Source organism: Strigops habroptila, chromosome 11 (genome assembly GCF_004027225.2).
Source record: "Strigops habroptila isolate Jane chromosome 11, bStrHab1.2.pri, whole genome shotgun sequence".
Taxonomy (NCBI): Eukaryota; Metazoa; Chordata; class Aves; order Psittaciformes; family Psittacidae; genus Strigops; species Strigops habroptila.
Genome location: NC_046360.1, coordinates 1922216 through 1937560, shown reverse-complemented (window position 1 = coordinate 1937560; position 15345 = coordinate 1922216). Strand labels below are relative to the sequence as shown.

At 37.2% G+C, this 15345-nt stretch overlaps 1 protein-coding gene across 10 annotated transcripts in view; it reads right to left on the bottom strand.

The window, feature by feature from the left end:
* Positions 1-15345, bottom strand: part of HECTD4 (HECT domain E3 ubiquitin protein ligase 4) — a 73649-nt gene that overhangs the window by 40671 nt on the left and 17633 nt on the right. For 5 of the 10 annotated variants that reach the window (XM_030500678.1, XM_030500684.1, XM_030500680.1 and 2 more), the window contains exons 6-21: positions 14918-15056; positions 13823-13993; positions 12644-12836; positions 11153-11314; positions 10944-11057; positions 9657-9797; positions 9048-9280; positions 8597-8742; positions 6498-6568; positions 5771-5876; positions 5032-5152; positions 4011-4139; positions 2707-2831; positions 1743-1896; positions 1355-1455; positions 95-293 (exon numbers count right to left, since the gene is read on the bottom strand). In XM_030500678.1, coding sequence (XP_030356538.1) covers positions 95-293; positions 1355-1455; positions 1743-1896; positions 2707-2831; positions 4011-4139; positions 5032-5152; positions 5771-5876; positions 6498-6568; positions 8597-8742; positions 9048-9280; positions 9657-9797; positions 10944-11057; positions 11153-11314; positions 12644-12836; positions 13823-13993; positions 14918-15056 — 2305 coding nt within the window. Of the gene's footprint in view, positions 1-94; positions 294-1354; positions 1456-1742; positions 1897-2706; positions 2832-4010; positions 4140-5031; positions 5153-5770; positions 5877-6497; positions 6569-8596; positions 8743-9047; positions 9281-9656; positions 9798-10943; positions 11058-11152; positions 11315-12643; positions 12837-13822; positions 13994-14917; positions 15057-15345 lie in introns of those variants that run through there. The other 5 variants (XM_030500679.1, XM_030500686.1, XM_030500685.1 and 2 more) reach the window with 3 other exon arrangements.

Here is a 15345-nt window from a genome sequence, read left to right as displayed (position 1 = left end):
CATGAAAGACAAGGGGCAGAAAAGACAAAAATTGGAAGCGCTGCTACTGAAAATATATACAAGAGAAAGAATTTCTGAATTGGCCCTTACTTACCTTGTCGTAATCATATTGTGAAGAACATCTGTTGTCAAATCTAAGATACAAACAGCGGGCTCCTGGGATATGGACAGTTTCTTTAAATTTATAGTTATCCCTGACAGGATGAACTGTTTCTACAGTCTTCCCAGCAGCCCAGGGAGCTGGGATCTTCAAACCCGTCAGAAAACCGGGTTCTTCTTTCTCTTCCAGCATTCTGAAATCAGAATGAAACATTAGTCCAAAAATTCAGCACACGGATTTCTATCATATATCCAGACATTAAACTATAAAGTACTTAAAAATCACCTCTCAGTATTGAAACACAGTGACACAAAGTGTTGACTCCTCATTTTAGCCATAACTATATTGAGGGAACATGCAGAACTTGAATAGCATGAGCTCTGTACATTAGAAATAACTATGCCAAGCTCTAACCTATAAAATCTGAACTTTTCCTTATGCTTTCCAATTTCCAAATTATGGTAAACAACCTAAGTAGCACTACAGAAAAGTAAATAACATTATATATGGATTTTAACGCATGATTGGTAGCATAAAACCCCCCTTCCCTTCTGGGGCAGCACCCAAAACTGATTACTCTGTCATAAAACAACACGTTTCACTGAAGCTTATGATTTGCAAGAGGACTGTAAATAAATTTAGAGTTTTCAGACAGTTTATGGCACATTATCACAAGTTGTTTAATACTACAAATTCTGCAACACTGCAAATAGCAATGATAAGCATTTTTATTTAATTTAGCTGTGTGTTTCTGTTTCTAAGCAGAAGCTGTGTCTCAGCTCAAAGTGATTCAGGACCTAAATGCAGGACTTAAATCGTCTTCTCTATGTAAATGAAACCATTTAATATCTTTCCAATGGTTTTAATACTGTATCTCATGCTGCCAGAGCAATTTGCATTTTCTCCTGATGATCTTCCTTAGCCTAATTTATTGTAAGAGGAGCATTTAGAATTAATTCCTAATGCTTGAGGGGAAGGGAAAAAAACCAAAACAAACCATCCCCTGTGCAAACAACCTGAAGATAGTATTAATGTAATTCTATATGCAAAAAAAAAACTTAGAACTAATTGCCTTTTGTAAAGGGTTATATATCTCTAAGACAGCCTTACAAATCACTACAGCTTTGCCTTTAAAAAAAGAAGGAAAAATATAGGGGAGAGAATTGCTGCTTTAAGATTTATCCCTCTGCAATGGTTAAATGAACAGCTAAGATATTTTAGCCCATGAAAAGACCCAAATGTAAAGAAAATCACCTCTCATCAGGTAAGAGCTTCCCTTTCTGTTCTGATGCACCACTGGGAGAACTGTTCAGTTCTGAGAAAACTGGAGACTGAGTTTTAAGCAGCAGTGCAGTCTGTGCACAAAATATAATGTTAGGAACACGCAAATAGCAAGTCATTTTAAGATCTTGTTATTGAACTGTGTTAACAATCACACTGTACATTGTTACTGACAATAAATCATCACTTAGCTGTTGTAACAATTCAAATGTAACATTCAGCATTATCAGCTTTTGTAGCTGTTAAAGCAATTTACTTAAACTATGATCTGCAGGAAGTTGACCAAGACCTCCAGCATTTCAGAGCATGCACGTCACATCTATTTTTCCTTTGTAGACAACCGCTGACACAAAAATCATACCTGACTTGTGTAAAGAACCAGCTGCACCAGCTGAGGCATCAAGGCATCAGCCATAGTCAGAGTCTGCAAATTTGGGTGCATCAGAGATGTCAGTAGGACAGGAAGCAGATGCCCAAGCATAGTAGCCTTTGTAATTTGCTCCAGGCCTTTTAATCTGTCAGGAGAATAAAGGTTTGCATAGTAACAACTATTTTCATAGAGTATCACTACTATTTTTAGTTGTCTGTTTAATCTTGTAATAGACTGTGTAAGTAGGCAATTCAAAATTCAGCAGGGAAGATTTGCATATACTCATATAAAACTACAAAAAACTCCCTTTATATCTTGAAAACATTACAATTTCTCCAAAGTGAAACCTAGTCTTTGCTGTCAACTCTTACAAACAATGTTAGACCAGAAGACAATAAAAACCAAGAGCTTAATAATTACTTAGAAAATGGTAAGCTCCTATGGGCGTGGGATGAAAGTCCACATCAAACACAACTGTATTTGTTCAGTATGTGTATCAGGCTCCTAGCACACGTAGCTCAAAGTACTTTAAAAGAACCTGTATCTACAAAAATACATTTGAGCATGAAACCCAGCTGAAAGCATCTCACAGGAATTGTGTACTGTCAATAAACAAAACTAATCTTGCAGGCACTGAAAAGCTTAGAAGCTGAAACCTGAAACATGACTGGGAGAGGGGGGTGTTTGTTTAATAAGGGGAAAAGGTTCCCTGCTTTTGTTTACATCCCATTCCCAATATATATTTTAAGTGGAGGGGAGACAGGGAAGGGCAAAGTGACTCTTTCTGGTGAAATATGCAGGATATCCCAACATCATCCAAGACTTGTCATGGATAAAATGACTAACTGCAGTTTGTTTCCAGTTACCTTGCTCATAAATAACATTCTAACCAAAACCTCACCGTTTGAAGTTTCTGCAGGTTACCAAGCTAGTAGTACTGACATACTTGTCTTACCTTTGCTCTCTGTCTGAAATGTCACTGTTTATTAGTGCTGTAGTGACTTGTTGCAGCATTTCTAAGACTTCATCACATCCTGTCAGAATTTGCGTAGCAAGAGACAAAATGCTGGTCTTCAGCTCCTAGGTACAAAAAGAGTTAAAGGATACTTAAATTCTCAGAGAATACAAAAAAAGGACAACAGAACAAAACGATGGATTTCCAAATGAGAATAATGATAATGTGACCTGGCAGGCCTGCAGCAGTAGATTCATCCAAGACTTAAATTTGATTAATGCTAAGCCCCAAAGTGCTGGGAGAAACTAGGTGCATGTTTTACAGGATGCACATCCAGTTTCTAGAGGGAAGGAATCCCCAAGTCCAGCACAGGAGAGCGAGCTGTTAGCCAGCCAAGGTACAGCATTGGTGACAGAATGTCCTAGCAGGTATGAGGATCACTGTAGAGAGAGAAACTGAACAATGAGAACATGGGTGAATAGTGAGACAAGTAAAGTACTACAATATTTAGCATTTACTCAATGAGCCTGAACAAATAACTTCCAACCACAGCAGAATACAAGCACACAAAGTCTCAGAGTAGCAGACAAAACCAGCTTAACAATACCAGAAATTCAGAAGTCAATACCATTGTAGATGAACTGTTACTGTTACAAATACTACTATGACACAACAAGCTGCATGCTAGGACAGATCTGGCTTCTATGAGTTCGTTCCAGACTATTCCAGCAGTAACATGAAATGACACCATTTTAATAAACCTTATACCAACAAAACAACCACTGTCTGCAAGCCCTGTCCTCAGTTTCCTTGCCACAAACATTATTCCTGCTATTTCAGACAACAGATGTATTAGACAGTTCTACATAAGCTTTGTAAATTAAAACTGCAAAAAAGCAGAAGCCAGGAAGGCAAACAGGAAAACCTTTCCTATTTAGATCTGAAAAGTGACCACCCAAGTGATTTGGAGAAGAGGAAGTGGGGTTAATGTGTCCAGAAGGATTTCTGGCACGCAGACTTTTTTACTAACACATATGAATTAAAATACATTTTAAACCTCACCATATGTACATTTAGGAAATGCCTGCTCTCAGTTAACAACCTAGAACCCAAGCTGGAATCCTGAACACAGAACAACTGCAGACTTGAGCTGGAGAACAGGAGAAAACTATCTACAATAACTTCACTATAGCAAGAGGAAAAGAACTAACAGAACAATGTAAGTAGAATGTACTGCAGAAACAAGAGGTGTCACAGGAACACTGACTGGAGAGAGCCATACTAGAATAAAACTTGGTGTTTACCTGTACCTTCAATGTCTCTCCCTGCAAGGAGCTGTCACTGTCATCATTTTCATCAGGTTTAATCAGAATAGTGTTACTGAGGAGGTGGTTCTGTACAGCCATCAGATATCGCAAACACGAAGATGCAGCCTTTAACATAAATAAGTAGAACTTTATATTATCTAAACCACTTAACCTTGGTTCAGGCAATCCTTGTACTTTGAAACGTAAAAAAGGAAAAAAGTTAAGGGAGAGGACAAGCAAAAGCAGAAATAATTTCCCTCAAACAGAACTTTATTTGCTGATTTAATGCAAACTTGTTAATAGATATTTAAGAGAAGAAACTGGATGCAAAACACTGCATTTTGTGAGATAACTTGCAACACATACAAAGAAGCAGTACCATTTTATTCAACTACGTAACATTATAGTAACATTCAAGTACTATAACATTCATTAACTCTTCAAAGATAATGCCTCATGTAACTAAATTTAATTCACATTCCTGAAGGTGATGGTTCCATGCTACTACTCTTTCCCATCCTCCTGCATCCCTCCCTCCCCAGTGCTGGGATGCAGGCTCACCTGCCTTTGCCCTCAGCAAGCTCAGAGAGCTGATCCTGCTCAACACATCTATGCATACTTTTACCATTCAATAGTGTCAACTTTTTGTCTGTAAATGATAATCCTTTCTGCTTGTTTGAATCATTATACACAACTGCAGAAACAGTTTGGTTTTTAAGTTGTTGTAATGCTTTGAAGACTGAGATACACAAATTACCTTTGAATTCAAACAGCTACCAGAGCAATGGGGAAATATATCCACGTATAAACCTGGTTTAGCATTACTGTACAATTTGCTTTGCTGTAAGAAACTGTTTCTTCCTTCCCTGCACAGCATTAACAAAAGAATCTTTTCCTGTATTTGTTAAGAAACACAACTATTGAAGTTTCACCTCTATACACTCAGTGAAGATGATAGATTTAAGGAGGAAAAGAAGCCAAAGGCAAACATACTTTGATCAAAATACATTTTACTTACAGGCACAGTTGAAAGAAGCTTTTGAAAATCATCTTTAGATACAGTTTGGCACTTGGTGATTAAGACACAAGATTCTCGGACAACAATCTTGAGAATGTAGTGCAAAAGCTCATCATTCAGTCTTCAAAAAATGCAAGAAAGATGTAAAACGTTAACAGTCTAATTACGGTGTATTTTGATTAGCTCATCTCAGAAGTCTCTGCAAGCCGTACCACTAATCATGTGAAACCAAAACAAATACCTGTTCAACTTGAGATTCAGACACAAAGAAAACCAAGACTGAAATGTTAACAATCACTGCAAGTGATTTCCCGCACTGTGCTGACATAAATCAGTGACTTCTAATGAGACCTAATAAAAAAAGAGATTCCTCCCAACTTGAAAAGGTACTTGAGACTGACAGTTTTACTGCTGGAAAGTCACCTAATGTAGTGATACGGGGAGCAGTGTCATCATACCACACTTATGAATTATCATCGACATTTACTGTATACATGGTAAGTAGCAGAGAATCCAAACCTACGTCTGCGTACAGAAGCCTCCAAAATTTCCCCTAAAATGTCCAACCTCTCTCTGCTTTGTCCTAATTCTACTCATTCCAGACACAAGGACAGGAATTCAGGGCACACTGCCAGTAAGATAACAAGCAATTTCAGCACAATTTTATGCAAGATTACCTAAAGCAAGTAACAGAAATATTATATATGGGGAGAAAGAGGAACATATTGTTGCATTTTACCTATAGTGATCATCATCTTCACTTCCAAATCTGTTGTTCTGAAGCTGTTCAGCTAAATTAGTCAGGATAACATCACGGAGTTGAGAGAGACCACTATTTCTCTCTCCTAAAATGGAATGCAAAAACTTTGGCAAAACAGCATTTTACAGAATTAACTTCTTTTTATTTCCTCACATATCTTGCTTAATACATGCTACTTCTCAGAAATGATGTTCTTTACAGACAACCCAATTCCCTGTTGATATCACTGCCTGTTGAAACTTACTCTGCACATAGCACTGTTTTACATTCCAAAGACTCTGATGCACAAACACTGTTCTATGAAGTAACATATTACTGTGCATCAGCTGCTTCTAAGCCCAGACTCCCATTTCATGGTGAATGCAAGTAGAGCATTACTCTTTCACTAAGGATTAAAATGACCTCTGGTTACTGTGTAATTGCCCTGGGTAACACTAACTGCTAACTAGATATTCTAAAATACAACCTGGACAGGAAACATTACTAACAGTGACAAAAGAGAACTTCAATCCTTTTCCATCTCAAACAGCTGCACGATTGAGACCAACTTCCCTTTTCTACACCTCATCTACATCTGCCCACGTAGCCATTCAGAAGGAGCTTCAGAATTTGAAGCATTCTGTTATTTCCTAGAAGTATTTTCACTTTCTGTTTTCAATTACAAAAAAGCCACCCACACTTTCACATGTCAAGAAGACATTCTCACCTTCAGTTAAGACTAATTTCAATAAATTATTGATTTCTGCTTCTCCAGGATACAGGATATTTAAACCAGAGCTAAAGAAAAAATAAAACCATGTATTACTTAACGCATTTAAAAGCGAACAAAACCATTTCAATCAACATGTGAAAAATGGCCTTAGTATCTGATGTAACATTTAGAACCACCACGTAACAGCTTCTTCCAACTTAGAAAGGCATCCTCCATGTTTTAGCATTTATATTAATCATAAAATAAGCAGCTGTTTTCTCCAGAAAACACTTGGAATCAGCTATATTTTATTGTGGCGGCGCCAAAGCTTCTTCCAGAGCTATTTGCTGGCCCTGAGAAACTCCACATTAATCACTGTATATATGACAGCACAACCATTTTTTCTAGAAATGGACAGATGTCACAGAAAATGGATGATGGCTTAAAAGAACACCTCGACTCTGGTGATGGGGAAAGCTGTGGCTTATCTGTGGCAAGAACAAAGGAAATGCAAAAGATGGTAAAAAAGAAATCACTACTGTTGCAGTTTTATACTTACTAAAGACTGGCTCCTTACAGAAGTCTTAGTTAAGCAGAAGATTCTAGAACTAGTGTTTTAGAAACAACACAGCTATGCGTAAATACTCCTTGTGGAGATATTTTTCCGCTCTAACTTGTGATGAACTTTGTCCTTTCTACATGAATTACCATATCAAGACAGGAGAACACAATAACTTAAAAGGAATACTTTGTGACTGTCTGGAGCATTGAAACTATTATGCAGACTTTCTCTTCTGTCCTTTTCCCTCTTTCGTTTTGAATAGCACTCTCGTAGAAAGAAAACTGGTATGTTTTTCAGCTTCACACTGAGAGCAGAGATTATTGCAGCTTCCCTCCTTCTGGCTCATGCTGACCAACTTGCGATACAAACATTAGGAAGAGTTATCATACACTGCAACCTAAGTTTGAGGTTTCTGTTGGTATTGGAATCCCCCAGTAAGAAAACAGGAGGAAGGAGATATTGCTTAATCCCCACCTCTGATTTTTTTTACAAGTAATTGGAGGACACAGGGTTAAACACAGGGAAAATGCAGCAGCTGTCCATAGAGTTGACAGGATACTCATTTCCCTGTCAAAAAGCAAGACCCTGACAATGCCAGGTAATCGTCCTGAAGATATGCCATTCTTCTTCACTCAGAGCTGCATAAAGCCACTGAAATTTGGAATGTCGTGATTCACACGAAAATAATGCAGGTTGATCTTCAGAAGGTTTTGTTCTCAACCTTTGGAGCACTTCCCACTTGAAAGCAAATTATATTTGTACTTAGGACGTTTGAGACAGCATTCCTTGTCCTTGAGATTTGCATTATCTCATTTTCGTGATACACAATCACACTTTTTGCTCGCTTCCCTGTACTTAGTCATGCTGCTGTTTTGACAAGCCGGAGAAAGGAAATTACACAGCATCAGGTTCAAGAGATGCAGTCACTAAAACGATGTGGAGCGAAAGCAACCAGCCTGTTTAAGTGTTTGATGACCTGGTGTATCAGCCCAGATACATAATGCCCACCCTTCTGCCTAAACAGATTCCTGTTTTCTAAAGATAAACCTGAATTTGTCAAGACATTCTTGTGCTTTTCCCTGGGCCTTCAATCTTACAGCATTCCTCAAGTATTATTTATTCATTCTGCTTCCTCTTACACTCCTTTTGTTTAGGAGAATTTTAGTATTGTCACTTGAAACACAGTACAGCAGCTGACAACACTAGCTTTGCAGAGCACCAATAAACTCTGTGAGTTAACTCTGGAAGTCATTCTAGACATCACTCTGCTTCAGTTAAATTATTATAATAAACATTAAAAAAATCCCTAAAGAAAGCCAATAAAAAACAAGAAATGAGAGGGATGAAAAGTAATTACTACCTGTTATTTCACTGTCATCATGACAAACACATTGTATTTCCCTTCTTCCACAGATAAAAATCATAATTTTATCATATGATGTCAACCTTAATTTCATTGTATTAAACTGCTGAATACAAGTTGAATATTCATTGTTACAGCATTTTCAAGTAATCTAAAATCTGAGTTTAATTTGACAAATCAGATATTTACCTAATAGCTAGGCAAACCTCCTTCTGGATTTCAGAGCAAATCTGATCCCTTGGCGCCATCAGTAACTGCCAAAGCAACAGGCCAGACCTTCTAACAATATCTCTGTTTCTTTCAGTTTGTGGGCTGAAGAAAAATTTAAAAACCACCTAAGGAAGATTAAACACAACAATATTAAACCCTTAAATATTGCTTATTAATATTATTATTAATTATTCATTCCTTTTCTGCAGTCAGTTTCTCAAACTATTTGTCCAGGTCACTAGAAATCAGAGTCAGAAACTGATGATGGGTGTGTAAGATACTGCAAAGCCACTGCTAAGTCAATCTCCATTCAACTGAATGCAATGAAGAAAAAAAGAAACCCTAATAAAATCAAGTGGCTGCCTGTATTCTAAACAACTTCTGTTTTCCCCCTCAACTATTGTGAAGTACATTTAAGTTGCCCTTGTACCTGAAAGACAACAAGGATGCAGCGTATTATACAGGTATCTCCATTGACCATAGCTTTTTCCATAATGTCACAAATGCTGCTGAGGTGATGTGCTTCAATTGGATGCTGCTTGCCCAAAAAATTTGTTATGGGAAGGTTGTTGCTGGCTGCGAGCAGGTTGAGTTGGTGGATACACATGGCACCAACATGGTGCAGTAACTGGTTAATAACCTCATTTGTGCTTGTTGCATCCCCTAGAAGAAAAAAAGCAGTTTAAACGTTATCTACAAACACAGACTATAGCACTAATAGTTGCTTCTACAATGCAAGATACCATCATCACCATCTCTAACTTCAGGACACCCGTCCACAAGACAAACAAAGGAATTAACCACTTTTTTCATGTGCTAAAGGTAGCAAGAATCTGGAAACTTCCAAACACATCTTGTTTTTTGCTTTTTCCTTTCTTAAAGCAAAGATAAACCATGACCAATATTTCTAAACACCTCTTAGAGAATGAGCTCAGCTTTTAACAAAGTTTCAGAAGGCAGTTTCTGTACATTTATTCTGTGATAATGGTACACTTCAATTCCACTTGGTATAAAATGCTGACGTGTAGCATTTACTCACCTTTGGGTTCTGTAATGACATGACTCACTCCCAGCCTCTGACAGACACAGTGGAATGCCTGGTTCCCGGGATTACACCACTGATCAATGTAGTCATTGGAGCATGTCCATATCATGTTATTCATAGTATCATAACAGGCACCTGAGAAAAGGAAAATATTCTGCATGTCAGATTTCAGGACATTTGTTAGAAAACCAGAGTAAAGTATTTTTATAGCACATAGAAATCCAAACTATTTGCTTTCAAGGTTCTCTGTCATGACAGCAATTTAGTAACAATGCTTTGGAATGAAAAATGTGGAAAGGAGATTCCTTAACAAAGGAACGAAGCAAATGCACATCCCTTTTGATGTTTCGAGTGTACAACAGCATCTGCTTCAGGTGAATACTCCAGTGCTCGTTATTTATAAGTACTTATCATATATTATCCCTCCACCACTGATCACACACTGCCACAGTGCATAAACTAAAGGTAGATGAGCCTGGCATCAGATACCAGTAACTGCTACAAAAAACAGAGAAGAAAGTTTAATATTTATTTTACTACATTGACATTTAAACACCTTAGAACTTCTTTCAAAGGCCTTGTGGTAAAACAACAGCTTTAATCAAACTGACAGTTTGCAGGTCCAGCTGTAAACAAAGTTTTAAGCTTAGAGACTCATCTCTGGAAAAGCTCAAAGCCTACAAACACAAGCAGGTCTAAAACAGTGAAAGGAAAGGGATGAGTGGACTATAGACAGGACTGTTCCATGACAGAGGCTATTTACCATACTTTAAAAGTTCAAAACTAACCTATTCCTCCACACATTTCAAATGACTGAGGTAAATCTCCAGTAACAGCAGCTAACAGGTTAACATACAATTATACCTATCCATACCTAGCATTTAGAGTATTATTTAAAACTATTTATCTCATGACAAACATCTTTCCAGCCAAGATGCATTTATGTATTCTCAAATATAGAGAGACTCAAAACTTTGTAGCACCTTGAGACATAAGCAGAATATTAAAAAAATAAATCAGACTTCTTTCAAGATTCTTTTCTGCTGCAGAAAACACCTTCCTTGAGCTTGTGTGCAGCTGAAGCTGCATAAGCAAGATACTGGAAATTCCTTCAGGGAATTCTGAAGTCTCAAATATGTTACATCTACAAAATTTCACCATAGACATGCAACCCCACCACCTGCATAGCTGCTTAATGCTCAGTAAAACCCACAGTCTACAGTCTAAGGGTTGGATATGTCTAGTTCTGAAATATCCTTAGAAAAGAGATCTACTTCTTACCAAGCCCTGGAACTAGAGCACCACGTCCAAGTGAACTTCCTGCAGCATCAATGAGATCTGCTCTGCTTGTGAACTGCCCATCCGAAATGTTGAACACCAAGCTGGAGGCCAGAACTAAACAGAACAAAGTCTCCAATCAATTCCTGGGAAGTTTATTGTATTTCAGAAAGCCAAGGACTCAAAATCCGCCACAAATGGGTCCCACTTACTTTTTAAAGATGACAGAGCACTTGTTCCTCCAAAGAGCGAGCGTGTTGCTGAACTGCCTGATCCACCTGGGGGTGGGACCAGCATCACCAGGTACGTTCCACATGTGTATATTGGAGTCTTCCTTAACATCTTCAGTGGCAGCCCACAGCTAGTGTTTGCAGCTGAAACAGTCAATAGAACAATGTAGTATTTCTTTGTACCATTAAAAAAACCAAACATAATTACAGGCAGCAAACAAGGCAGTTTCTGTTTAGGGCTTCAAATAAATCAACATGGAAATTCATTTAAGCTGAATTTTGCAGCATTTAGAAGTTGCTTTAAGAGGTTGTATATAGGGGTGGCCTCAATCCCACACATTCAGCATCAATCCCCAGGAAGATACAGTTTGCCAGGTTATTTAACTAAAGAGAACAACTTAAACATTTAAAAAGACAGCAAGCTCTTGCTTCCAAACCTGGAAAATTCAGAACCTAAGTTTCAGTATAAACAAAACTGTTTTCAGAATTCTATGATGATAAACATATTGAAAGCAGCATCTGAGAGCCAAATAATCTTTTAAGATAAAGAGATCATTTGAGATTCACTACGCATTTACTATTTTAAGTTCTCCTGCTCCACATGAAACATATACAGTCATAATGATCTAGCTCCTGTGACAGCCCATCAACACTTCTGAGCACTGACTAAAGAATTAGCCAAGAATAACCGCTTACTCTTCTTCTGTAGCACTCTAGTTGTTAACTGGCAAAACACAGCCTTTAAAGTAGATCTTCAAGCTAATTCTTTGCCAGTTTCCCCTGTAAGCATATCTATTTCCTGTGTAATTTATTTTTATGGAAATACCTTTAATTGTTTGAAATTGAAAGCAAACTCATGTACATATGAAGGAGAAAGAGAAGCAATTCAGGATAAACTGAATAAAATCTTATCTTTAGACAAATCTTACACAGCTCCAGATCATTCTGAAAGCCATCAACGCTGTTCATTCAAGATTCCCTAATTAACTTGGATAGTTTCAGAAAGCCCATAGAAGAATACCCAAACATTGTGCAAATTACCTCAAAAAGGCAAAATTACCTCCAATTTATAACATTCAACTTCCTTGTGAAACAAGTTTCATTTCCTAAACTGCAGTCTATTTTTACCTAACAATGAGAAGCCCAGTTGAACCGCCAGCACAGAAATGCAATTAACAGTTTGATCAAATGTGGCATAAACCAGTCCTATAATTGAATACATGGGGAAAAAGTGCTACAAGCATTCTGTCTGGGTTTCATTCTCACACTCTTCTCACAATGCCTAATTTAGCAAAGGGACCTGTAATTCAAGCATTAAGCAAATACTGCATATTTCAAACACTCGTTTTGGGAAAAAATGCACAGTTTTTATCACATATCTTAAGATATGTGATATATATTATTAGAACTGATATTATATGTTAAGAAACAAACCATGAAATGTTACTGAGAGTCAGTAAAACCTTTTCTGACCTGCTTGGTCCTCTTTCAATGTATTGGAGATTGTAGAGCCAGTGAGAGCAGCCAGTGTTGCTGACGGGGAGGCTCTGTACCTCGACAGCCTACTCAGCAGCATCTCATTTATACTCTTTGCAGACTCACCCTCTTTTCTCATTAATATAATTCGTTCCTGTAGAGGATTTGCTATGCATATGCCATTTTCTACCTATTAAAATGGAGAAAAGAATAGTTTTAGATATTGAAATCCATAGGAGACAGATTACCTTAACTGAACAGTAAAACTGAGCAACACAACATATCAACTAGGGATAGAAACTTAAACTCTGCTGTCAAAATTTCTTGCAGAAAAAGTGTCATAAAAGCTAGACAGATGAGTATGTGTTGTTTGCAACTCTGTGGTTCGACAGAGTAGCTTCTATTTGGTCTGCCCCTAAAGACAGAACTTCTTGTCATAAGATTAAGTTTATTTATGGAACTCTGCTTAAAAATATTTAACCCTCCTGTATTTTCTTAGTGATGTTTCACTGGCAAGTTTTGTAAAAGGCCTTTAAATCATTTGCCAGACAAAAACTGTAACTGATTATTTTCTCAGACTACATGATGATGATGCGTCATTGTCAAATAAAACATACACAAATGGATGCACATATGTGTAAATATACACATATATAAGCCATCGAGAGAAAAAGGAGCTCAAACTATTGATACATTTCTCCAGACTTTGTATTTTGAACTGCATTTTGTTGTACACTAAAGCCAATGACTGTCATACAACATAAAAGACCGTATTAAGTTATAAAATGCAGTGTAAAGGAAACAATTGTATTTGTAACTTGTTGGGCCTGATTAGCTTTTATCACAATGCAGCAGATCCACAATAAACAATGTTTTAAATCCTAATTCACTGAATTGCTGCCCCAGCATAAAAGTTAATTGCTAATTACAATAAAATACATTTTATGTTACAATTCATACTGCTAAATATGACAGTTGTATGTCCTCTGAAGACAGAACTGAACAATACACCTTCTGTTCAGTAAAACTCATTTTGTTTTTACATTACAAACAGCTATCCAGATCACACACATACCAATATTCAAACCTAACATGTTGATTTGAAAATGCTAATATTGAATTAAGCAGGAGCGATGCTACTGATTCCAGAGTCAGAAAACACATAAATTTGCTTACTATTAGTTCAAAAATATCCATAAAGACAGAGTGGCCTTTTGGTGTTTTTTCATTGAGGCTTGCAGGAGACCAAATCCAGTAGAAATATGTGCCATCTGAAGAAAGATGCACGGTTGTCATAGTGCTGCCAACCGGGAAGTGATTTACTGGCATTGGGATTATCTGACAGACCTACGAGACAGAGAGCATCTTAACGGTTCTTATGGTGAAGTTTGTTCTTAGGAGTATTAATAATATACTTGAAAATAAATCTATAAATCAAGATCAAGTGCAGTTAGTCCAGAAGAGGCTTATTATTGGACATCATAGTAGTACTGCATGTATATTACAAAGAGCTATGCTATAATGTTTGCCAAATGGATCTACTGTATACGAACCAGCTTATATACCTAAATATTTAACACATCTAAAAGGATCGTCTCCTCTCTAATGACTGAGAGCATACCTACAGTACCATATGGAAAATCTACATGCTAAAGTGTTATCTACTTTCTGCAACTTCTCTGAAACATCACTTGGAACTGAAAGAAAAGGGGAATCCAAACATTCTCAGTTTCAGGAAATACACAATCATGCATATATCCAGCCTTAAAACCATGGCAGGAAAACCCCGAAGTAACAAACTATCCATTTTTACAAAGGATGACAGTTGTTTATCCACAAAACACAATTAGATCAGAAACAATACCTGAAGTCTGTTACTGTAAAAGAACAATGAGCTGTTCAGGAATATCATGTTTTCAATTCAAATCAAAGTCCATTTTGCTGCTGTTTTGATTGTTTTATAATGTGACCATAAAATATTCTACCTCTTACAATACCACTGTAATACAGTACAGTGTCTGTATATCCGTATATACACATGCGTGTATACACACATATGTATACCCACATTAACACATGGAAACAGACTAATGTCTATAACATAACTTACAAGTTCTATCATGCAATACTTTCAATGGGGAGTTGGAAAAAGGCAGTTTCACGAAGTAAAAAGAAGAAACTTCAAGGATAAAACTAATTAAAGCTAGAAATGATTGTGTCTCACTAAGAATGTTTTCTTACTCTAACTCTGCAATGAACTGTTCCTTTTACCTGAAGGGTATGCTGATCCACAATCTGGAAAAGGGAGTGAGGCTTATTATCAAAAGAGACGGGCCGATGAAGAAGTTTGCTGTTGCCAAAAGCAACCCACCCGCTCTCCAGCTCCTCATTACGGCAGTACACAAAACCTCTGGCAAAAAAAGTAGGATATTAAGACCCTTCAAAACCCTGTGCTGGTTTTTTTGCTTTCCAAGAACAACTCACAACCACATTCTTGAACTTTGACTGAACTTGAACTCGAGTCAGCATAAGGCAGTAATTTCTGTTGTAAAAGACTTGGGGCATACGAAAGCCTCATGACTTTAAATGCCTCATGACTTTAAAGCAATAAAGAAGCAAGAAGGTTCAGTGAGTCACATCTGCACTAATCATTAATATAATGAATGACATAATTAGAAAACGAATACTTACAAATTCAG